Source organism: Gekko japonicus, unplaced genomic scaffold (assembly GCF_001447785.1).
Source record: "Gekko japonicus isolate JY-2015 unplaced genomic scaffold, Gekko_japonicus_V1.1 scaffold39, whole genome shotgun sequence".
Lineage (NCBI taxonomy): Eukaryota > Metazoa > Chordata > Lepidosauria > Squamata > Gekkonidae > Gekko > Gekko japonicus.
Window position 1 is genome coordinate 147,464 of NW_015169778.1, and position 26,475 is coordinate 173,938.

At 43.7% G+C, this 26,475-nt stretch overlaps 1 protein-coding gene across 1 annotated transcript in view; it reads left to right on the forward strand.

Annotated features, from left to right (window-relative positions):
• ZNF516 (zinc finger protein 516) overlaps positions 1-26,475 on the forward strand; it is a 147,949-nt gene that overhangs the window by 37,864 nt on the left and 83,610 nt on the right. Inside the window, 1 exon segment of the mRNA XM_015416745.1 lies at positions 14,931-16,955. Coding sequence (XP_015272231.1) covers positions 15,062-16,955 — 1,894 coding nt within the window. The 5' untranslated portion in view covers positions 14,931-15,061.

Genomic DNA, 26,475 nt, shown 5'->3' on the forward strand with positions numbered 1-26,475 from the left:
CCGACTCCAAAGACCACCTGAAGAAGCAGACGAGAGAAGCCGAGCCGAAGCCGAGCCGAGCCGAGCTGAAGGAACAACGAGCGAATCCCACCACTGGGTGCTGGTTGGCAGCCCCAGCCCCTGACCATGTGTGTGATAATAATAATAATAATAGTAGAGGGATGGATATATTTTGAGATGAGTATATTTTGGGTATATTTTGAGATCAAGTATAAGGACATTACAGCTTAAACTGGGAGGTAGGAGTCCCTGTGCGAGAGATCTGGAAAGCTTAGAGAGCAATTACTATCTGCTTTAATACTGTTATTTATGTATTTGATAATAAATAAGCACAGTAAGGCATGTAGTGCTTTGAAGTATATTATATACATGAAAGCAGGGGAACAAGTTATACCATTATGAAAGATCACATTAAGGCAATGCAAAAGCATTTCATTGGCTGAGGAAACGCCTTGCCTTCTGGAGGTCACTTGTGTTTTAAGATGTTTTTTGGAGGGAAGAGATCAAGGGTTGAGTGAGAGAAGGGAGGAATTATGGGTACAGCTGGTAGTCTTGGGAAAGGCCAAATCACATACTCCAGAACTATGTAGCCTGACATAGTTGTATCAGGTGACATGGCTGACACCTGTAGATTGGGGAGTTGACCAGGTGTTTCAGCCTGTATTCCTTAGTGGAGAAGGCCTGATTGCCTTTTGATTTGATCGCACCCATTTCTCATTAAGTTCATATCATGCAATTTATCACACATCAATATTGTTGGTGTTGCAAACGTTTGACCAAATATGTTTGCGGTCAGGCTAGTTTAAGCATGTTTACCTTTAAAAATGTAAGTTTTCCTATTCTGCTAAAGGCTGTAGAAAGTAAAAGAAATGAAATAGGCTGCAATGTAGAAGGCAGTAGTAATTTTATGCACACCTGAAATTTCTTTAGAGATTTCCTTTTGAGAGCTATCCCTAGAGAACTGTCAACTTCTTGAAAATTCCCATGGGCTAGAGGAGGACTTAAAGATGTTCTTCAGGAAATACTGGGTGGCAGAAGTCTTTTTGAAATATTCCTTTGCCGGATCTGGCTTTTTAACTTTGATTAGGGAAACTTTATGGGTTTATGAGAAGGCAACTGCTGAAAGAGACACTTTTTGCACACACAAAAACCTGCAAAAAGGGAAGCACTCACAGTTGTTTTTTCTTGGATTTCTTCTCTTATACTGCTGTACTTATTGTAATCCATTAATTGTTTGTTAAAAAAGGGTGGCTGCGGCTATATAAAACATGGCGGCCATATTCCATCCCGCTCGCTGCTCCAGCTTCAGGGCAAATATTGGTCATCCCCCGCATTGCCACTGCGGAAGGGGGCAAAAACGAAAGCCCCCTGCTCCAGACCTCTCTCTGGGAGATCTGGTGGAGTCCTCTTGGTGACCGGGAGGCTCCAAATAGAGCGGCAGAGGATCGGGCGGCTCGGAGCAAGCTGAACGCCGCCCGTCGCTTTGTCGTGCCGACTAGAAGTCTCCATTATAAAACATTTTTGATTAGTTATAACATTAAAAAGTAGCAGACCAAAATCTAAGATATTATCTTCCAGAATCATAGTGGGATCCAAAAGTTTTTATCTGGGAAAGCAGAGATACATGTCTAGATGTGTTAGAGCACACTTTGGGGTTGGGGTGTGAGGGGTGGACTCAGAGCTTCGAGCCACCACCGGTGTCCAATTTGCCCTATTTGGGCAAACTTATTGAGAGGGCAGTGGCGATACAGCTGCAGAGTTTTCTGGAGGATGCTTCAGTCTTAGACCCCTTCCTATCTGGTTTTTGCCCGGGTCATGGGACGAAGGTCATGGGCATTGGTCTCCCTGACTGATGACCTTCGAAGGCATCTGGATCGAGGTGGTGTGGCAGCACTGTTGTTGCTTGATCTGTCGGCTGCATTTGATACGGGTGACCACCAGTTGCTGGCCCACTGCTTCACTGACACGGGGATTCAGGGGCTGGCCCTTCAATGATTTGCCTCTTTTCTCCAAGGTCGGGGACAAAGGGTGCTGATAGAGGAGCAGCGGTCCCAGAGGCACCCTATTGATTGTGGGGTGCCTCAGGGGGTAGTGCTGTCCCCGATGTTGTTTAACATCTACATGCGCCCCCTTGCCCAGATTGCCCGGAGGTATGGGCTTGGGCAGGGGTCATTTCGTAGAAAAAGAGGTGCAGGAGCTCATTATCATAGCTCATTAGCCTAACTTATTTGCATGTGCCACACCCCCTGACATCACTGGAAGTGTGTCAGAAAGCAACACCCACCGCTCAGGCTCCACTGGACTGTTTTGGATTGCTAGCTATTGGGGGGGGGGATGTGCAGATCTGTCCTCACAGAGGAGGGAGAGCTTGTACCCAAATAAAACTTGGTCTTGAAGGTGCCACTGGACTGTTTTGGATTGCTAGCTATTGGGGGGGGGACGTGCAGATCTGTCCTCACAGAGGAGAGAGAGCTTGTACTTGAATAAAACTTGGTCTTGAAGGTGCCACTGGACTGTTTTGGGCTGGGGGGCCAGGGGGGGCTCTGCAGCTTACCTGGCTGCTTCTTGCTCTGACTGAGCGCTGCTGGGAGCAGGGGGTGGGGCTTGTTGCATATGCCCCCCCGGGCTCTTTACTGCCGGAGCTCCGCTCCTGTGCGCTCCTGCAGGAAATGACCCCTGGGCTTGGGTGTCATCAATATGCAGATGACACCCAGCTCTATCTGATGCTGGGTGTCCGGTCGAACTCCGACCCAGATGACCTTCAACAGGCGCTGCAAGCCGTGGCTGGTTGGCTCAGACTGAGTCGGCTGAAACTAAACCCGGTGAAGACGGAGGTCCTGGGCCTAGGTCGGGTCGGTTCAGGGTTGGGACTCCCTCTCCTGACCTTCAATGGGGCGCCTTTGGTGCCAGCGTCGGGGGTTAGGAGTTTGGGAGTGCTCCTGGGCTCCTCTTTAACGATGGAGACCCAGGTAGCAGCCACTGCTAAGTCGGCCTTTTATCATCTTCGGCTGGTGAGGCAGTTGGTTCCCTTCCTTGACCGTGATGACCTGGCCACAGTGATCCATGCGACGGTCACCTCGAGGCTGGACTACTGTAACACTCTCTACTTGGGGCTGCCTTTGTCGCAAATCCGGAAGCTGCAGCTAGTGCAGAGTGCAGCAGCCAGGCTGCTGATGGGTCTCTCTAGGCAGGACCACATCCGGCCTGTGCTGAAGGCACTGCACTGGCTGGCAATAGTGTACCGGATCTGCTTCAAAGTGCTGGTTCTTACCTTTAAAGCCCTTTATGGTCAGGGTCTGACATACCTAAGGGACTACCTTGTGGTGTCTGGCTGGTTGGTCTGCCAAGCTGCCATGGGATTATTTTGAATAGCCCCTGTCGAAACTCTGGGTCTACCTTTCTGTCTTTCTGTCTTTTTTAAACTTGAGGGGTGACCCTGCCAGGTTTATATGTGTTTCTATTTATCCTTGGAGTAGAAGAATTCATCCCTGTTGGTGGGTGTGCTCTGCACCTGTGTGTGTAAGCCTTAACTAATGGGTTCCTTGGTTGAATACCCACATTTATTATACCCTCCCAACTACTGTGGGGGTTCTTTGGGGAGCCTCCATCGAATCTCTGGGAGTGCCTGCCTTTCTGTCTGTCCTTGAAATACTGGCTGTGTGTTTTACCCCAGGGGGGATGAGTGTTGTGGACATGCTTTGGGTTTCCAGTGGACTTGGGGACACCATCTCCAGGCCACCTTCCAAGAGGTCGTTCCTCTGGGAATGTTGACATGACAGTGCTATGCAAAAGGGCTGGGGGGCACGACAGTGCTATGCAAAAAGGCTGGGTGGCCCCCTGGAAGATGTCACTCACTGGCTTCATTGAGGGGATGATTGCTGTGCTTGGTCAACCCTTCTCGGGTTTGAGCCACCACATCTACATACACTGTTACACTCTTTGGGGTTTGGGTGTCAGGGTTGGACTTGGCCCTTTAAGCCACCCCATCTACATATGTCATTTCACCATTTGAGGTTTGGGTGTCAGGGTTGGACTCGGGGCTTTGAGTCACCCCATCTACATATGTCTCAGAGCTTTGAGCCACCACATCTATGTGCATCATTGTATGCTGGTTTGGGTTTGGCTCTAAAATGGACTCAGGGCTTTGAGCCACCATGTCTACATATGTTGTTGCATGCTGTCTTGGGTTTGGGTCTCAGGGCACATTGCACTGGTTCTGCTGGGTTGGCAAAAATGCCCTCCCTTCAGTTTCTACTGCAGAGATGGGGAGTTTGATTCTGTTTTGCTGGGCTGGGCTTCTATCCCCCTCCCCTTTTGCTGTTTTTCCCTCCATTGGAAACAATGTAGGATGGGGGGGTACCTTCTTTGGTGGGGCCGTAAGTCAGACCCTGTAAATCCAATTCTCACCAAACTTGGAGGACAGGTAGAGGAGTGTCAGCCAGAGATCTCCTGCAAGTTTGGCTTAGTTTGACTTAGTTCTCAGTATGGAGTACCCCTGATCTAGGCATCAAACAGGGATGATCAAGTAACTTAAAATACAGTGCTTTTCATCAACTTTGGTAGGTGCACCAGGTGCATGCTCTAGAACAGAAGGATCAATAGCAGGGGTATCAAATGCGAACCTGCCTTTTAGAGGGCAAATTTGATACCAACCAGGACAATAATTTCCCTGTCTAACCAGCCGTCTCCACAAATACCTCTTTAACAACATTGAATGAGAGATTTCATCCTCAGATTTTATTTTGTATAACCTTCCTTTTTTCAATATCTTAAGTACGCTGATAAATAGTATATGCTCTGTTCCTCTTCTTCACTTTTGTTTCTGATTATCTTTGTAGCATGATCAGTATGCATGATACTTTACGGAGTAGCATGAAAAAATGTCTCTGCCCCAGGGAGCTTCCAGTCTAAATTTAGACCAGCTGAGAGTAGGTAGAGAAAAGAAAGAAGACAGGGAAAGGTAGGGGCAAGAGGAATGAATGTGAATTTTTAATAAGTATTCAGTGATTTATAAAGTGGCTATAAATATTAAGGCTGCCTGCCCACATCCTTCAGCCTCAAAACTGCAGTGGCAAGATTGAGCCTTGAGAGAAATTGGGCTAGTTTGAAGGGAAAAAGGTTATTGGTCAGTGAAACACTGAGTATATTGAGATTTAATTTTGTTGATTCGTACATCTCTTTTCCAGTCTGTTCTTTTGATTAAATATGATTAGTTCTTGCTGTATCCAGTCTGTTCTTTTGATTAAATATGATGCAATAAAGAGATGGAATTTTCTTTAACACAGTCTATTACAAAAACACTTCTTTCTCTCCACTGCCTGCCTTCTGTTGGCTGAAAATGTAGAGGTCTGTATGCATAAGAGAAAAACAGTGGAATCCTGGTGAATGTCAAATGAAGTGAGCCTTCGGTATTTTCTGATTTTTTCAAAAATAATTGTACTCTCTTAAATAGTGAGAACACATAGTAGCCATGTTCAAAATAGAATTCTAGAATTCTTCTCTTCTTCTAGACTAATCCAGTCATCTGATTTTTGAGTAAGGAGACAGGGGAGGCATAAAACACGGACCGATTTCACACAAGAGCTGTGCCGCGCTTGCGCCTCCCTTTGTTCCGCTTCTATTGGTCAATTTCCCACTCAAATCCACGTGGCTGCATTTTGACCCGTGGCTTCACCCGATTTCCCCCACGGTTTCGTGATCCTCAAAAAACAAGATCATGAAACCGCAAGGAAAATCGGGCGAAGCCGTGGGTCAAAATGGGGCCGCGTGGCTTCGAGTGGGAAATTGACCAATAGAAGCGGTGCAAAGGGAGCTGCGACCGTGGCGCAGCTCTTGTGTGAAATCGGTCGTATTCACTAAAATCCATCAAAAGCTGTTCAAATCCAGAAAAAAAAAAAAGACTCAGAGATGTAACAAGGTAGTTTGGTAAAGCAGACTGAAAAGGACCTGATCAGTTTTACGCCTCTGGGCACAAGACGCTGGATGCATAGTGGCAGACAGAGGGAAGACGGAAACAGAGGGAAGACAGAAATGGGTAACAATACTGTGTAATTCAGGGCAACAGGAGTATACAAGAGTGGCTTTTCTTGGTAGATGTCAGAATTTCTTTTGGGAGGCAATAAAGAGATGTGAAGTCCAACAAAGATGCAACACCTCCAGACCTCGTAATTGTGGTTAAGAGAGTCTTCCATGGACCAGATGGGCTGTTTCCCCTTTTCAGCACAAACCCCGATAAAGATTATATCTGCCCTAAGGTTAACGTTAGCTATGGTTAGCTTTAAACCAACTTTTGAAACCACAGCTAGCATTCATTTTGCAGTGAACATTAACGTTAATCTAGAAAAGGGAAGTGGGGCATTTCCAGTCTCTTGGTGAAATTTAGAAATCTTACATTTGCACCAGTTCTAAACTGTAAAATTAGATTTAGAAAAAAGCAAACAATGCAACCCCTCCAATCTCAGAATAAGCCTTAATGGTTAGTTATTTCCTAAGTGGCTTTAGTTTGTCTCTGTTTCTGGTCAAAAGAAAAATGTCAGCCAGGTAGGGATGCCAGCAGAAAAAATAAAAAATCGCTGGCAGCATGATGGTATTATATCACTTCTGGGGAAGACCTGGAACAGCTGTCACAGTCCACTCAAAGAATCACCAAAAACTCTGTGGTAAAACCATAGATTTTCTGACGAGTGAATGAATGTCATTTTGTGGCAACCCCCAGACGTGATGTAACATCATTGTGCCAATGACACCCCCATTCCTTCTCCCTGGACTCCTGCACCAGTTGCAAGTCTCTGGCAGGTAGCACTACAGCCAAAATAGTTTCTATTTCACATTATCACTGTATCTCATGCTGATCTGGCAAGCCCCCTGCTGATAATAGACACAACACAGTGGAACCAACCTGAGGGAACCCCAAGCTGGCAGAAAGATACCAGTTTTTCCCTTAAGCCCCCGGAAGGAAAAAGAGAGTAAGACTTCCCTTTCCATTTGGCTCTGAAGTGATAAAAGTATGGGTATTTGGATAGACAGCCCCAAAGTTTTGTAGAACAGACAAGGCTGGGGGGTGGATCAAAGACTCCAAGAAATTGTGGGGCAGCCAGGTTCCAGTCTGTGAACTGTATCACTAAGTAGTCTGGGTAGTTTTTCGCGTGGTGAGAAAGAAAAAATATCTTTTAAAATTCCATCCCTTCTGAAGCTAGGGTTGCCAGATATCCAAACTGTATACGGACAGCTGCTTTAGCAAGACAGTAGAAAGCTGACATGAGTTTTATTTGGAAGGCCTTGATTCCAGTGCTTCTGTGGGAGTGACCATGTCTGCTGCTTACACTAAATTTTAGCAAACGCAAAAGTTTATAAAATGCAGTAAAGGGCTAATGTGGTATACAGCATGCTCCCAGTATTTTCTTCTATTGTTCTGCATCGTGGGAAGGGAAAGGCAGAAGCAGCCTTGCATGTCTTCAATTGGTGTTGACGTTCCTGAAGATGTTTCAGCATTCACTGTTTGTCTGTGAAGTGCCCTTAAATCACAGCTGACTTATGGTGACCCCTTAGGGTTTTCAAGCCAAGAGAGGTAGTTTGTCATTGCCTGCTTCTGTCGCAACCCTGGTATTCCTTGGTGGTCTCCCATCCAAAGAATGACCAGGGCCAACCCTGCTGAGATTCTGAGATCTGAGAGATCGGGCTAGCCTGGGCTATCCAGGACAGGGTAAGCATTTACGGTGTAGCAGCAATTTCATTAATTTGGACTTTGGTTTCATAGCCTTTGAATACATAACCTTGTGTTATACTGTCTATCGGAAATGTAGAAATATAAAGCCTTGTCTATTCATAGCAGGTAAGGATAGCATCAGAACATTTATGGGTGTGGGACTGAAGGAAAGGTTCAGAAAATACTTATTTGTGTTTGTGATTACCTTACCATATAAAGCAAAGGTTACGAATACACTGAAGCTATGAGGACGTTATTGGCAAGGAACAAACAGTGCTTCGCTTTTGTGCAGTGTGACATATTACAGCCAAGTTCCATATAAATAGTTCAGCATTTTACACCAAAATAAGCCAGACTGGAGTGACAGCTGAAAGGTTTGATTTCAGGTTCGATTTCTCCTCTCCAGGGATTACTATGTCTGGCAGCTTTTGAAATTCAAAATAGTCAGCTTGGGTTTCACATTTTATTTGCTATACAGAATGATCACCTTCCAAATTGTCCCCCCCCACCCCCTGTTATGGGTTTTAAAAAGAAGCCCCATCTGTTATTTAGGGCAGCTCAGCATGATGCAATTAATTTTGCTTTTATATATGTAGATGCTTATGAACTATGCGCATTTCAGATCCAGTGTCTAGAGATTAACCTTCCGGTGGTCCACAGTGTTGCCAACAGAGAGGCCCCACACAGACAAATTAGAACAGCAACTGAAAAATACAGAGCAGCAACATTGGGCAGTGCTCTGTCATAGAAACTCTGGCCTGGAATGCATAACATTTCTAGCAATCACAGGTGCCTTATCCACACATGCAAGTTAAGCTCATGGAAGCTCATGGGCTTCTGTAAACAAATCCGTTTACACCTGCGTGAAATATTTTAAAACCCTGTGCATGTTGGCAGCCGCTGTAAAAAAATGACATTTTGGAGCTATGTATGTTAAAACTGACAAGATAATTACCTGGAATTATTTTTTTACTGTAGGTTGAACTTAATATCGTTTCTTTGCGCCAGGGCAGTGTCATCACCTGGCCCTATAAAAGAACAGTGGAATGTCTGTCCTGATTTGCACATTTTGATTTGTTTAAATGCAGCCATTAAATTTAGCCTATTCATAGGCCTGAACAAATCTTTCAGAATTTAAGAGCTAGGCCAGTACCACCTGTCTGGCTCCTCACCCTTTCTCTTTTCTTAGTCGCTTCCAATCAAGTGGTAGGTGGGACAGCAGTGGCTGGCTGCTGCCACCTCTTCTCTCCATAAGTGGTCTTCTACTGAAGCTAGTTTGCCCGGATGAGGAATTGTCTCCCCCTGCCTGTTCAGCTTCTGTTCAGAAAAATGCCATTGTTTCTAACTAAATCTCGAGGTATGTTTTCCCATGTGTAAAGCCAGGGTGGTTTGAAGATTAATTGGACTGGCAACTAGTTGGAATCCTCACTCCTCCATAGAGTTTGCTGGGAGACCTTGGACCAGTCACAGACCCTCAGCCTGACAGGATTGTCGTGAAGCTAAAATGGAGAAGGGGAGAATATTGTAAACCATTTTGGGAGAAGAGTGGGGTATAAGTGGAGAAAATAAATCAATAAGTTTGGAGAGATCAGTAGATCACACTCCTCATCTTCTATGAACTTATTGGGGACTGTTATATTACAAGTCATCATAGTGGTGGCTTCTGTCCTGTAGAATATGTGTCGTGGATAATTACCCTGATTTGAGCAATCCCACTTTTAAGAACTGCTGCTATTGTTATTTAGGAGGCTTCTCGTGGAATATCTTAATTCTGTAACTGATGATAGTCGGTTTCTAGGCTGTTTTTAACAATGTGGTTTTGATGAATATGCGTTCAGTTCAGTACCTTTATTGGCATAAGTTATAAACATAATAAAAGGGAGGAAAAGAAGTTCAATTTTAACATTACAAAGGGAGAAATTCCCCATCAGAGGATTTTATCGTGTGCTCCTGAGTCCTCATAGCAATTAGAAGATAAAGGTAAAGGTTTCCTTTGTTCGAAAGCTAGTCGAATCTCACTCTAGGGGGCGGTGCTCATCTCCGTTTCCAAGCTGAAGAGCCAGTGCTGTCTGGAGACGTTTCTGTGGTCATGGCTAAGTACCAAGGTACACAGAATGCTGTTACCTTCCCACCAAAGCAGTACCTATTTATCTACTTGCAATTTCTTGCTTTCGAACTGCTAGGTTGGCAGGAGCTGGGGCCAGAGACAGGAGCTCACTCCATCATGTGGCACACTCGGGTCTTGAACTGCCAAACTACAGACCTTCCAGTCTGCAGCTCAGTGTCTTAACCTCTGAGTCACCTCAGCCCCTAATTAGAAGATATCTTGCTACTAAAAAAGTAATATAAGTGCTCTAATCTGACAGAAGATGAAAAACAAGCCTCTTATCGAGATATCCATGGTATTTATGCAGAAGAGGGCTAATTACAGAATCCCATAGTTTGACATAGAAATCACAGTGTAAAGCAAAATACGGGATACAGATTCAGGCTTTCTGACCCTACAAGGACAAAATCCTTCATGATATGGAACATTTCCATATCTTCCAAAAAGAACCACTGTAGGGAGACCATTAAATCTTGTGATCATAAAAGCTCGCTGTAATTGAGATTTAAGTGTGAAGAACAGGATTCTTAGAATCCCGTGATCAGGAGTGCTACCAAACACCCGTGGGGACCATGTCCTGTTTGCTAAAGAGCAGAGGGTTTGTTTTCCAATATCCAGAAGTCTCTATCTCAATAATCTAAGGTTTGGAGGTTATTCTAACATGAAGAATCAAGAGGAATACCAATAGACTGTATTTTCTACAAAATTAAACGTTACTAGTTAGTTGAGAAAGAATCCAGTTTTTATTGCATTGTTTGTATATTTTATTTCATTATGTATATGTACATTGTTTGTAAAAGAGAGAGAGAGAGAGAAGGAATCAGACAGCATGTTCAGTACATAGCTGGGGGATTCTGCTCTATTATGGGGACGCGGCCAAAATTTCAGGGTTAAGAGCCAAGCTCTAGTCTCCAAAGGGCTCTGCCCTGTCTCCAAACACATGGCCGCATAGCCGATGCAATTTGGGTCCTCAAAATATGACCTGAAAGCATCACCTGCATTTGCTCAACACATCGTTTAAAAGCACTAATCCAAATGGGAATCCCAGAAAGTACTTGGGATACCAGTTTAGTTTTGCAAACGTGGATGGCTGCAGGTACATCTTGGCCACCTTTCAAAATGTATTAAATTTTAGGATTTTCTATAAATTGTGATAATTTGTAAACCAGCGTGAGAGGCAGAGAGCCCCATGGGAGCTGGGCATTAGGCTCATGATCCTCCCAGCCCGACTGGAAGTAAACATGGGTGGGTCAGAAGTGATGAGGCACCACCATTCCTTTACCCCCTCCCTCCTCATGGGCTGTCAGAGCACCTGAGAGGCAGGAAGCCACAAGCACAGCTGAAGAAAGCATGAGCCAGGCCTTTTCCTGAGCCCAGGCAACCTCTTAGGCAGGTGGTCCAGACAATGTTCCAGGACTTGCCTTATGAGAGTTAGTGTGGAAAACTCAGTAATGGTACATTAATAGACAATAAATTAGGGAATAAATGATACGGTTGGATAAGTATATGGCAAGGATGGTTATGGACTCTTCTACTGTTTACTGTTTGCTTCCTATAGCATAAACTGTTTGAAATGAAATTGTATTACAGTGGTTAGATTATATTCTTAATTTAATGGCAGTCCGATATGATATTGAAATTTTTATTAATTTCCTCACAGAAGCAAAGATCGAAACAATGAAAATTAAGTTATCTCGTCTTGAACATTTGATGTGTGTCTGTTCTTTGTCCTGAAATTATAGCAAGATACAAAGTTGAAAAACAGCATGTTGTCCAGAGGAATTGTGTGTGAGCCTGCTCACGTGCGCTGTATGCAAAGACATAATAACATACAAAGATACGGTTCTGGAGACAAAGGGGTATTGTACAGGGGTGTTAATATAAAAGGGTATTGTAAATAGTTTTGTCAGTGCCATGTATGACCAGTCATTTCAGTCTTATGATGGTAGCATTTGGTGTGTTCTGTATCATTGATTCTCTCCCCCCCCCCTTTCCATCTCTCTGGAAGAACTGCTAATACTGGCTGTCCTTTTATTCTTCATATTAGACTGGAAATGTAGTTTGGACATAATGGATTATTGATTGGTCTGAGAACAGCAGAAGCCTCAAGGCCTTGCCATCAATGGTACTTACTCTCCCATTAGTGAATGCATCAGTTCATGCAGCTATTTGGGATCCAAATCTGCAGAATATAAGCTTATAATTGTTGATCTTGTAACAAAACGGTTTTTAGGGCAAGGAGAGCTTCGTTGTTGTTGGTAGGGGTTTCCCACCTCCTCCCATTTGTGCAAAGAATAGCCTCTTTGTTTTGGTCATAAGATAAGCTGGACCAGGATGTTAATGATGTATTTTAATTCATTCTTTATAATACTGCAGTGTAACCAATAAAATACATTTCTTTGTATCTGAGAGGACAAACATGGCCAGTATACTGAAATACAAAATATGCACTGAGTGGGTGACAGGCCTGTGTTTCTCAGCACACCCTAAAGCAGTGTGCAAGAATAACTAATGCACAGAACTCCTCTAGAACGTACTGTATGATCTGTCTTATGGACATCTCCCCCTTTTCCTTTGCTTTTCCTTTTAACAGACCTGTCTGCTTTGTCGATGATCCCTTTACTGGAGTGTTGCATTTAAAAATAATAATTGTGGGTGTTTTTGTCTTTTCTGTAAGGGTTGTAGATTCACTGGTGTAATTTCAGAATGCAGAATACAGTACATATCTCATAGTTAAGCTGCAGTGTTAACAGTTGCAAGTCTGAGCACACAAAGGGGTTATGTTCCAATGTAGCTATCTGAAGAACAACAGAGATTTAAAATAAAATAAAAGCAAAAGAAATAAAGAAAGCAGGCTACAGTCTTAAAAATTTGCAACAACCCCCCCACCCTTTAATGTACAGGCCCTATTCTTTTTTGTTCTGTTTTGACTTCGCATTATCCGTTTCCCCTTGTCACATCTCTTTGGCAATTCCTACTTTAATTTCAGTTCTGTTACAAAAGTAATCTGTTGATTAGTAACTGATGGCAGTTTTCTAGATACAAAACTAGCAGACTTTTGCTCTGATGGCTCTGGGGTGGGGGGAAATCAAGGCAAAAAACATGCTGACTTTTTCTAATGCCAGTGTTTACTTTGAAGGACATAGACTGCTAGGATTTCCTGTGAATTCAAGGATGTGCTACTATATAAAGGCATGCCCCTCCCAGTCTCCCAGCCCCTGTTAATTTAGCTGCTCCAGAATTATGGACTGGTTTTGTTATCTTTGGAAGTAAGCAATAGGAAGGTGAACAAGGTTGTCCATAAAAGGAGTAAAGAAAATAATTTCAGTAGGAATTTTTTTTAACTATAGTAAGGAAGTATGCGTTTAGGAGTGTTCATATTCCCTGATAATGTGCATTTTTTGATGCTGGGAAAGGATGAGTGTACTAAATTGCTGGAAATAGAACAGCAGAAGCCCAGGGTCAAATTCTGTTGCAGCCATAGACTCTCTGGGTGGCTTCAAGGACAGCCAAAGCCACTACTGCAACATAAGCTGCATTACTTTCACTGCAGTTTCCCGGTAGGCATACCTAGGGTCACAGTCTAAAAGTGCATACTTAGGATCACAGCCTAAAAGTGCATTTCACTAAGGAAAAAATAAAATAAAATCTGTCCAGCACTTTGAGATCTGATTGGCAGCATTTTGACTGTTCCTCTTGTGTGTTGATGTGCAAAGCTTAGGATTCTCCTGTTAGAATTGGAAGTTTATTTTTAAACTTGCTCTATTGCTTGAGTAACCCCACCCCTCTCACAATCTTGGCTACAAGCAGATGTTATTCCAAGATGGAGGATACAAATGTAATCTGTTCTGAATTAATGAATGCCCAGATTCTTTAAATGTTGCATTGTGAATGAGAATGGGTGTGCCCACTTCTTCGTTTTTACTAGCTACCTGTTTAAGTGTTTGTGGTATGAGAGAGCTTTAGGTGATGCTCATTAGATGCCCTGGGCAATCAACAACAGCAAAATAAGCATCAACCAATAAATAAATAGATAAAAGTACTGGTACGGTAAAGGCAGCAGATAAAACAGCTAAAATGACCAATCTGAGACTGGTACTTTCTTCACATTATGAGAAGACGAGACTCACTGGAAAAGACAATCATGCTAGGGAAAGCTGAAGGCTGCAGGAAAAGAGGGAGACCCAACATGAGATGGATTGACTCAGTCAAGGGGCAGCCATGGCCCTCCGTTTGCAAGACCCTGAGCAAGGCTGTTAAAGATAGGATATATCAGAGGTCATTAATTCATAGGGCTGCCGTAAGTCAGAAATGACTTGACGGCCCTTGTACACACACTCAAAACGACACCTAATGATACAAACAGCAAAAATCTAATGAGTCTGAAATGGCAGCAAGACAAATCAATGAAAAAACTAGCTGTTATTGCCTAAATTCCTGGGAGAACAGCAACGATTTCACATGAGGTTAGAAATGTATACGCCAGTTAAATGTATAGGGCTGGGGGTTGTACAGGGAAGGCGCTAACTACAGCAGAAAATATCCCATCTCTGGTAGCCACCCATCTTATTTCAGAAGATAGTAGCATGTTGAACAGAGTGTCTGATGATGACAATAATCTCAGTCAAAACAAATAAACAAATACCTGTTTCAGAGTGTGTACGGCAGAGATGCCTGGGATGTTATTTTCAATGGCAATGGAGTAGTGTAATCTGCAACATCTTTCTACCTCTGAGCAAACAAAAATTCATGTGTTTTTCATGAAAACAACAGACTTAACACATTGCAGCCACTTAAAGGAAGCATTTATTCACATTAAAGTATGCCTACCAATAATTTTGCTTGGATTAGGAAGGAAAATTACAAAAACATTGAAGAATTTAGATTTTTCTAAACAAAAAATTATTAAATCACCATCACACCTACCCTCTATTAAAGTGATCTGTCTGTGTATCATGTTCTACTCATCTAATAGCTTTATTCAAAATTACCTCATTCAATACTAACTCAAGTTTATGAGTGGATGTTAACGTTTTTATATAGATCAAAATATGATCCTGAGAGTTTTAAATGATTTGCATTTAGTAATTATTCGGTGTCCTTTTGTTCTTGTTCTAGATGCTCTTTGCCATCTGACTCAACGCCACCCATGAATGTTGATATCTCATACTGTTTCAAGCAGCCTGAATACAACCATGAAAACCTGAGTACAACAATGAAGAGATTTTAACCTCACTCAGCGGAAATGCATGACTGAAACTGCAGCACAGTTTCCTCCTCCTCCTGGACAAGGTATTGTCCCTTTTAGTGATGTTGCTGTAGTACAGATGGATTGTAGCGTAGATGCCAGCATGGAATTACGAAGAGCCTCTAGTCCTCACAAGATGAACAAGAGTGATATGGATGGAGACAAGTCCGTGTTGCACAGCTGCTGCATATGTGGCAAGAGTTTTCCTTTCCAGAGCTCCCTATCACAGCACATGAGGAAACACACAGGGGAGAAACCATACAAGTGCCCTTATTGTGACCACCGAGCTTCTCAAAAGGGCAATTTGAAGATACACATCCGGAGTCACAGAACAGGCACGATCAGTCAGGGCCATGAGGTGGAGGTGGGAGGAGAGGTGCAGCTGGGAGAGATGCGAGTCTCAGAAGGTCTTGATGGCTGCACCAGCCCTACCAAGAGCACCTCTGCCTGCAACCGGATCTTGAATGGAGCAGCTCCGACGGAAGGTGGCAAGATCTTGCTTCGAAGCAGCAGAAAAGAGACGGTGGCAGAAGCATCCGTTGGGGAAGATGTTAAATTATGTCCTGTACAGTGCACTTTCTGCAAAAACAAATTTGAAGGGAAGAAGGAACTGGAACAGCACATTCATCAGATCCACAAACCTTTCAAATGCAGGCTGTGCAATTATATGACATTAAGAGAGGAAACACTGTTAAACCACATAGAGAGAGACCACATTACCACTCAGATTCCAAATGGAGAAACTTGTGCTGAGAACTGCAAGAGTGAGTCAAGCGGAGGGGAGTTTCCTTGCGAAGTCTGTGGACAGGCCTTCAGTCAAACTTGGTTCCTCAAAGCTCACATGAAAAAGCATAGAGGGTCATTTGACCATGGGTGCCATATATGTGGCAGAAAGTTTAAAGAACCCTGGTTCCTCAAAAACCACATGAAGTCACATGGCCCCAAATCTGGGAGCAAAAACAAGCCAAAAAACGATTTAGAGCCAATAGCCACTATTAATGACGTCATTCAGGAGGAAACAATTGTGACTGGCTTGTCCCTGTATGAAATTTGCACGAAGTGTGGAAACTTGTTTTCAAATATGGAAAGCCTAAAAGCACATAATTCAGTACACTGCAGGTCTTCTAGAGCTCGTAGTGAACACAGAGCTGAGGGTCGAGGAGATTTTGACCCACCTATAGGAAAACAGTTTTTCCTCCAGTATCTGAAATTGAAGCCATCTGTAGAGATAGATGGTGTTGTAGGGGGGCAGTCAGGAAAAAGAGTAGCTGAGCTGGATCCAGTTAATAGCTACCAGTCTTGGCACTTGGCTACCAAAGGAAAAGTCGCAGAGCCTTCTGAGTATGTGAAGTATTTGGGATGGGATGAAGTCCTGGCAGATGCTGATGTCACTTATGACAAGGATAAAAGGGAATATATTCTTGTCAGTCAAGAGAAGCGCAAACTAGAGCATGACTCACCCAGCTCTTCAAGCAATCCGAAAAAGAAAAACTGTACCAGTGGGCGTTCAGAGAAAAACAACAGTTCACATTCAGGGGATAACTCTGTCCTAGGTCCAGATGACCTAGAGTATAGACCGTCCTCACGTCAGAGCAGAAGGGTGTCACAGAACAAGTCCACTGAGTGTTTTGAGTGTGGCAAGATCTTCCGCACTTATCACCAAATGGTGCTTCATTCCCGTGTGCACAGGAAAGAGCGCCGAAGCTGCAGTGAAGGCAGGGCTGTAGTCCGGCAAGATCGATATGGATCAAACAGTGAGGATGGAGACTCTGGTTCTGTAAGTGGTCCAAGCACACCAGGTTCAACTTCTACCCCAGAAGATTCAGTCACCTCTGGCATGGGTGAAGAGGGGCCTGAGGATAGTGCAGAGGAAGGAATACACGAGCCATCACCATGTAAGTGCCCAAAATAGTTGCACATCTTTTGATGTTTCATGTTTTGCTGTTGCTTTTTTTTTTTAACAGCTAAACCAGTTGCAGGTCTTTTCAGTTACTTTGGATAATAAACATTAGCGATGCTGGAGAGAAGAATCAAAATGAACAAAATGTCTTTAAAATACCATTCTGTGAACCACAACTTCAACCTCCTAAGTGAGGTTTTTATGGTACACTTCACATTCAAGACATGTATAAAGTATGGTGATAGAGCCACTTTGACATGGCGTGGTCTCATGCTGTTACAGAGTGTACATGGATTTAAGCAGTCACATGACTGCCCTCTGATTGTTTCTGTCCTTCCCAATAAGATGTGTATTGGATGAGTTCTACATGGTTGATTAGCCCTCTTGAGTAGCAGGGAAGCAGCTCCCATTCTACCGTTTTGAGTATGTGTATATGCATGAGAGACAGAGGGAAGGTGTCTTCTGTGTGGTTAAGAATACCGAGATTCTTAGACTGGGATTATTCTTTTGGATATGTCAGAGAAGTGAAGAAAGAGAACCCTCATTACGGAGTCACCTCTTTCTTCTCTCTTTTGTGATCATCTTCTCAACCTTGCAAACAAATTGAAGTTCAGACATTGTTACCTTGGTTGTGTTTAGGAACGGTAATATATTTTCCAGACTTCCCTGGCTAAATCCAGTAGCTTCACATCAATATTATTCTTGTTGGTTTTTTCCCTAAAACGAAGGGAAATTGAAAAAAAAAATTTGTGGAAAGGGGGCAGAGTGCAGGTGGGAATAGCATCCAGTGACCTCTCCAACCTCTGTTCTGCCCATATGTGTGTATGTTCCATTGAATAGTTGACATGTGTATGTTCCATTGTATAGTTGACATATTTCTAACTGCTCCATTTCAATGGGTTTAGGATCTGTGACTTATTCCAAGTGACAGTTTCTCTTAGCCTCTCCACTTTGTTATTAGTTTACGCAGGGGTCATTTGGGGGGGGGACGCGGGGGGACGCCATCCCCCCGGGTGAGGTGCAGGAGGGCGGGGCCTGGAGCTCCCTGCTGGTGCCCGCTGGAGGTCGCCGCCGCCTGTGGGGAGGACACACTTCCGGTGATGTCAGGGTGTGTGGCATATGCTAATGAGTTATGCTAATGAGTCCCCCTAGCTCTTTTTCTACGAAATGACCCCTGAGTTTACGCACATTAGCACTTGTGCTGGATGGCATTTTGTCTCAGTCTTGCTCGCCCTTGTCCCATGTAAGGTGTGTTTGCTTCAGCAGTGGATGGCAGAGAAAGTTGCTGACCTAACCTTGCAGCACCTCAGACGGGCTAACCATCATCAGTGAGAGAAGTAACCATTCTTCTCTTCTATTTCTTTTTGGTTCTTTGCCTTTCAAAGTTGTGTTAGAAGTACTCCAAGTCTGTAATTAATCTCTCTGGATTACTGTAGTCTTCAGAGTCTGACTCTGGTTAAATGGAACAAATTATTCTCCAAATAGAAGCAGGGTAAATATTTGAAGGAACAGAACTGTGAGTGCTTTTGTATCGTTTTCCCCCTCTCTGTTTCTCTTTCTTTGTTTATAAGACTCATTCAAATCCTTAAAAAAAGAGATTTTCTTTCCTACAGTTTATTTGTGTTTTTGTTGTTAGCAGAACAATGCCTTCCAACTATTTTTTTCCCCCAGAGAGTTAGTTGATTTGAATTTTGAGGGGTTTGGCATGCTGTCGTAAGCATTGTGGAAGAAGTAATAAGGAAAATTTAGGCAATTTGTTCAGCTTCTGTACTGAGGCACAGAGGCAAACCCAGTTTGGGTAATCTATAGGCACTTGCATATGCAGTCAATTGCAGCTTCCAGCCAGTTTACTTTTGCTGTCTGTATCATGAGTGTGGCGTATTCACACTTTTAGTTGTATGTCTCACTACATACATCACTGCACACATATAGTATATATACATTGTACATATTTAAATTGTGCCATGTATGCATTGGCTTTGTAGCTCATCTTGTATCAGATTTGAACTGAATTATTTCCCCCCCCCCGCATTCTGTAATATTGTAACAAGGAACTGGCAGATTTTTAAAAGATCATTCTACTCTAGATGTTATGGTGTTCTGGAAAGCCAGATAATGTATGTAAGTTAGTTTATATCCTATTCCATACTTAGGACTTGGGAAAGGTAATGCTTTCTTTTTCAGGGGGGCACACATTGTTATCAGTATATCTAATCCTCAACAAGCCCGAATCCATAGATTCTTAAATTTGGGCACTGGAGCCATAAACACATGAGACTGTCCTTTCTACAAATCTTATAAAAGCCCCCAGGTTTGCAAAAAAACCCTGAAATCTAAAACAAAAACAAACCCCCCCCCCCAAGTGCATTGGGGGTTTACCCCAAATAACAGAAGCAGAGCATGTAGATTTATGGAATGAATGCCCTTGCAATGGCCGTTGTGGGGGTTGCTAGGCAACCACAACAGTATTGCCAGCATTCAAGACTTAGTAAAAAGCTAAGGAAGGGGGCAGAGCCCTTTCCAGGTCTGTTGTGGCTTTTGAGGGAGGACTCATTGGGGCCAGAGCTGGAAGCAACCACTGGGTGACTTGATACCTGATGACCTGAATGTAAATTTGCCAACACCCACATGGGACCTGGATAGGGCTGCCAAACCGCGGCGGGGGATCCGTGCGTCGTTGCAGGATCGCTGCCGCAGGGGACAGCGATCCGCGTTGCACCGGCGTCGCCAGGATGTGACGCTACGTGTCGCTCTGGCAACGGGGCTGTTTGGAGTCCCGTTGCCAGGGCGACGCGTAGCATCACATCCTGGCGACGCTGGTGCAACGCAGATTGCTGTCCCCCCACGGCAGGGATCCTGCGACGACGCACGGATCCCCCGCCGTGGTTTGGCAGCCCTAGACCTGGAGATCTCCTGGAATCTTCAGACTACAGAGATCAGTTCCCCTGGAGAAAATGGCTGCTCTGGAGGGTATAATCTATGGCATTATAGCCTGCTGGGGTACCTCCCCTCACCAAGCCCTGACCTGCCTAGGCTCCAAATCTCCAGGAATTTGCCATTGTGGAGTTGGCAGCTCTGTTTGAATGACTCACCCTGTCCTAGGTGGTTGCTACTGTTCAACAGCAGTTACCCCACCAAAGCCAGTGTGGTGTAGTGGTTAGAGTTTCAGACTAGGATCTGGGAGACCCAGGTTCAAATCACCAATCTGCCATGGAAGCTCATTGGGTTACTCTGGGTGAGTTATATCTTCTCAGCCTAACCTACTTCACATGTTATGAGGATGAAATGGAGGCGAGGAGAATTATTTAACCTGCTTTAGGTCCCCATTGGGGAGAAAGATGGGGTATAAAGGAAGTAAATAATAAATATAGCTGAAGGGGGGTGCAGTTCGAAACTAGGTTGGTTGGTAGTTGGGAAGCAAAGAAGAAAACATGGAAAAGTTTGGATTTTCCAGGAAGAGGGAAAGACGTAATAGTACAGGGCTTGGGGATACTGGGGAAATGAAGTGCCCCTACAGTTTCTTGCAATTTCCCCCACCATACATCTGGGTCTGCCCCAGCAGCTGGCACCGTGCAACTGGGCCATAGTTTTCCGGGACAGAGCTACCAGGAGGAGGGAAGGAGCGGAAGCTGAATACAGAGGGCAGATAAAGGTAGGTTAGCTGGTGGGTGGGAAGGGGAGAAGGCGTCAGGGAAAGGGAAAAGGCTATGGCGGCTGTCAAGGACGGGAAAGAGGAAATAGCAGGGGAGGGGAAAATGAGATGCCCCTGCAGGTCTTTGTAGGTCCTCCCCTTGCATACCTTAAACTTTATTTATTTATTTATTTATTTTGCTGTCAAGTGACAGATGGCTTATGGCGGCCCTGCTGGGTTTTCAAAGCAAGAGACAGCTTTGCCATTGCCTGCCCCTGTGTTGCAACCCTGGTATTCCTTGGAGGTCTCCAAATACTAGCCAGGACCGACCCTGCTTAACTTCTGACATGTTAAATGTTATATATTCTATAAAATAGATATAACTCCCTGATTGGGTCTAAAGAACTATGAATGGAGTTCTGGTAGAACAGATTCTTCTTGTCTTCTCTCATCTTCTGCAGCTACCTCAACCACCCTTAAAACGGCTCCTGAGGGACAGAGAACCCTTAGTAACAGTTTGGGGCTGCCATTTGATTGGAAAATCCATGAAAACCACAGATCCCACATTCTACAAAAAGAAGTGCTTTTGGGGAACAGTCCTTTTGTATTCAACCCACTGATTTAGAACTGCAAACAAATATTTGGAAGATATTTTGTCTACAGATAAAAATGTAATATCTTTTTGGAACAGAAGAACAAAAATACCATAGGTGAATTTACCATGCAGTTTTTGGAATATTAAGATTCCAAAAGTTATGTATGAATTTAAATTCTGTGTCTACAAAGCACGGCTTGGATGCTATGAATGAGTTCCATACTATACACACTACATTGCCTCTGTTGTGGAGCATACTTCCTCTTCCATTTGTGCAAGATGAATGATTTTCAGTGAGCCCTTCCCTTGCTCAGCCAAAAGTGCAAATGGAACAGGAAGTGTTCCACAGCAGAGGCTTTCTAGCACATATGGAACCTGTTCACAGGATCCAAGCCAGTAAGAGAGATAGGGACTACCGATACAGCAAATGGGTTAAATTGGTCTCACAGCCTGGAAGGCTGGGTTGGCAGAGCACTACAAGGTGTTTTTTAAAAAATATTTTACAATGCACGCCTTTGCAGAGTTACTTCAATCTAAGCCCATTGAAATTACATGGAGTACATCTGAGTAAAATTCTACTGTTAGTTTCTTCTTTCCCACTGAGACATTTTACAGTGCAATCCTTGACTACAGTGGATTTAGAAGGGTTTAGAATTGCACTGTCAATCTTGAATCACCATGATTCATTCACTCAGTTACAGTGTAAGATCCAGATTATGTAACTGACAGCCTGTTGAATTGAAGCGCTGTCCCTATTTTTCTCCTGTCTTTTCTAGCAGTTTTTAAAATGTAATTGCAGTGCCAGGCTGGCCTGTGCAAATAGTCAAGGTGCTATTGACCTTTCTCCAGAGTAGATACACAATTTGGAGCCTGGCAGCCCTAGTGGCAAGGGAAACAAAGTACTGCTTTTACTTTATTATTTTATTATTATTCTGGTTGTATTAAGAAATTATGAAAATTAAAAACAGAATAACATGAGTGGTGGTTGTATAGGGTAACTCGAAATGAATTTAGTGGCGATAAATTGGTTTAATTGGTTTTTTGACCAGGATAAACACTCTACTGAAGTATAAACTGTAAAGCAGGGGATAAAATGTTATCATTGTCATTACCAAAGAGACAATCCCATCAAAGGCAGATTCTTATTTCCCTCTATTTTATCCTAAAGAATTGGGGTTTGCAGTTATCTGATGCAGTTTTCTGATTAGAATGCTTTCTTGCTAGTTAAGTGGTTGACTTTTTCAAGTGAAAAACCAAACCCCTGTTGTTAGAGCCATAAATACATTCAATGTAATGAATAGTGTTTTAAATCTTTGCAGTTTATTCTTGCTATATAGAAATGAAGGTTAAAATATAAAATAAAATCACTCCCAGTGATCCTAAACTATTTGAAATAACTTCATTTACTGGTGCGGTTCAGTTTAGGTCTATGTCTGTTTGGTGTGGTGGAAGGAGGAAGGCATAATGTCATGTTTCCAGAACAAAATTTGGAAAGAAGAAAAAGATGAGCCACTGGTGATATAATAGATTTAGATATAAATCTCTCATTATAAATGGTTAAATTCTAATATATGAGAGTCAGGATGAGATGGGGCATAGCTTGCATCTCCCTTAGGTTGGTGTTTGCCTCTTGGGCTTAATTATGGAAGAAACTCATGATTACTTAAGTTACCCAAGATGTGCTGACTAATGTACATTAACATGCTGAAGTAGATAGGCAAGACAAAGGCTCATCAGTGGTAGTGTGTCGAGGGGGAGGGGAAGAGGGGGGGGAGAGAGAGAGAGAGAGAGAGAGAGAGAGAGATGCCTTGAACACTGAAGCCAGTGGAAATGCCCCTACTCATTTGAAAAGCCTTAGATGTCTGATTCTTGTGTACTGTTGCAGTCTCTGCTGTTGTTGTTGCTGTCGTCACAGCTGACTATGGTGATCCTGTAAGGTTTTTAAGACAAGAGATGTTCAGAGATGGTTTGCCATTGTCTGCCTTCCTGTCAAGACCCTGGTATTCCATATGTAAACTAATAAATATAAATAAAAAAAAAAGACCCTGGTATTCCTTGCACTGAACTGAAAATGACCTCTTGGAAATCTTTCTTCACGTGCCATGTTTGAATGTGAAGACACAGAAAAAAAAATGTTTTGGGGTTGTTTTCATGACCTGCTCCTCCATTGTTTTCTTGCGGCTTACCCATTTTCTGTAGGCAATGCAAATTTTTGATGACTAATAGTAAATAATGGATTTTTAGAAATTACATATTTAATCTGCATCATATGCATATCTTTTATAATTCTTGTTTCATAAATGTTGTTGGTTGCTTGTAGGCTTATGATCTTCCTCAGTTGCAAATTCAGTTTAGTTTTACCTTGGGTGGTTAAAAAAAATTCAGGTGTGTGGGCACTAGTATCACATTTGTTAGCAACTATACACACCTGAATAATCATTTGTTTTTCTTCTCCTCTTTGGGTAACATCAGTTTTAGTGTTTTATTAGGCCAGGATATTATGAAAACATCAATCAGTTTGACTTGTTACATAGATCTTATTACCCCAAGGGAATTGAGACTGCACATTAGAGCCCATCCCAGCACATCACTGTGGTCATATAATGCAAGACTGATAGAGTTGAGCAAGCTTGTCCTTCAGGGGAGCTTGCCCTCTATAACACCCCAGTCCACTTCCCTCCCTGAGAAGCAAGATTTTCCCTCTGTTTTTCCTTCCCTGTGCAAATGAACTGCCCTTATTATATGTTTTCTTCTTTCCTGAAGGACTCTAGCTGTCCCACCTTGTCACAGTGTGATATTTTGGCTGTTGGCTCAGCCCAGGAACTTGAGGGAAGGGTTGAGAGCCCCCTTTAATTTAGACAACTGCAGTGGCACTCAAAGTGTTTAAATTCTAAATTAACAAAATATTTTTTCAACATAAAGGGGAAAGGTCAGGTGAAATCAGGGTAAAGTTTCTGAGGTAACTCAATATAGAACTCTGGTGTAAATCAGTATATGCACAGACTTTAGTTCATATGTTTCAGGCTATTGAGAGTTTCATAAGCTTTTCACAGTGACTTAGGATCTTTAAGATGATACACTTTTCTTTCAGTGTTTTTCAAACACTCCAGTGCACCTTCTTTGACTATTCAGTGACTCTTTTGATTTCCAGAAGGCTGGTACACTCTATCCAGTACCCAAACCCCTTCTCTAAACACACCAGTACTCTTCTTGAGTTTTTCTGAGTCTTAAGGTTTCACAAGGCTGTTTCTAACTACACCAGACCAGGGATCTCTCCACTCTTCATAACTATCTTCCTGTTTTGACTGGGCAGGGAAATTCTTCTCTCAGTAGAAGATCTATCACCTTTTCTGGTCTGAATGGGAGTCATCTCTGATCTACCCACTCTTCCTGCCAACCTCCCTCAATTTTCCAACTGTGTTAAACTGCTCTCAGTCAGGGCTGAATTCAGAATGAATTCTCCTCAGCATCCAGTGAGAAGTCTTTCTCTGCTCAACTGATGCTAACTAATCTGATTCCTTGGAGCAGCCTGTCACTCATGGCTCTCTGGCTCTGTGGAGAATTAATGCTTCACAATCCTTTATCTGTTTACACAGCACTTATAAGATTTTAAAGTGCAGTCGTTCACACCCTCTGTTATTGATCTTTTCACTTTTGAGGAGTTCCTAAGTTTCTAAAGAAAAAAACATGCTCCACTGGCACATAGGAGCAACATAGTTATTTATTGTATTAAATTTCTACCCCACCCTCCCCCTGCATGGCAAGGCTCAGGGTGGGTTACAACAATACACAACCACATTATATCATTTGAAGCTGTCTCATTTCTTAGACTCTGCTGATCTGGCTACATACCCACGCTTTTGTAGCCTCACGGTGTAATGTTCCATACCCATGCTTTTGTAGCCTCACGGTGTAATGTTCCATATTTTAGATTTCCCTTGAAGACAACCTGAAAACTGCAGCTGGTCCAGAATGCAGCTGCCTAGTTGTTGTCAGGGGCTAGTTGGTGGGAGCATATTTTTGCTATTTTGAAACTGCTACATTGGCTGCCAAGTTTGTTTTTGAGTACAGTTCAAGGTGTTGGTTACGAAGGGCATGAACTGCAAAAACGTGGTTTGGTTCGTGACCAAACTATGAACTGAACTGATTCTCTCTCTGACAAAATGGTTTGGTTTATGGCTTGTGAGCCCAGCAAACCTCATTCAAAAGGACAACTGTTTTGGGCCTTCTTGTGTAGTCCCTTAAAAGTTTAAAGGGACTGCACAAGAAAGCCAGGAAACAGGGAGCAGCCTGTCCAAGGTCAGGTGCTGCTTCGGCAGGGGAAGCTCCCATCCACTGCCCGGCAATCTAGGAGAGCCCAGGCAGTTACTCACCCACCGTCCCCTGAGGATTCCCCTGGGACCTCCCGTTGGGAACTCACCCAGGAGGCCAGTGGAGGAGGACACCGGTGGAGGAGATGGCCTCAGTGAGCCACACAGTGGCAGCAGGGCCACAGCCACAGGTCGCCGTGGTAGAGAAATGGCTGGGCCCATCCCAGGAGCCCGGAGCAGGGGAGCTGGCACTGGCAGGAAAGGAGGTTGCTGCAGCTTGGGGGCCATGTGGGTTTGACATCCTTTGTGGCTGGCTTGCTTCCTGCTGGGCTCAGCTTTACCATTGTTGCCGGAAGACGCCCAGCCCACGTGGTCCCCGGGCTGCAGGAGCTTCCTTCCCTGATGGCTCCACCTCCCCTGCCCTGGTTTCTTGGGGTGGGCCAAGCCACTGTGCTACTGCAGCAGCCCTGCTGCTGTTGCATGGCTTGCTGCAGCTGTCTCCTCTACCGACTGCCTCAACTGGCTACCCTTTCTCTGCTGCTGGGCTCCTCCTCCACTGGCCTCCTAGGTGAGTTCCCGATGGGGCATCCAGAGGACAATCTCAGGTGACCATGGAAAGGTGGGTGAGCACCTGTGCTTTCCTGGATCACTGGGCAATGGACAGGGGCTTCCTCTGTTGAAGTGGTGCCCAACCCTGGACATGCTGCTCCCCATTTCCTGGCTTTCTTGTGCAGCCCCTTTAATAAAGGGACTGCACAAGAAATCCTGAAACAGCTGAGCACCGCGGAACACACCCAGCTACCCAGCTATTTTTGTGGATTTTTACTTCAGCAGAAAGCAGGGAGTCCCTTTAAGTCCCTGCTTTCTGCTCTGGCCAAGAAGTGGCACGAATCTCACAAACTGCTTTAAAAATTTCTGGATGTCTGTGACCATGGACCCATTATGAACTTCAGTTCCTGAACTGTGAATGGGGCAGAAT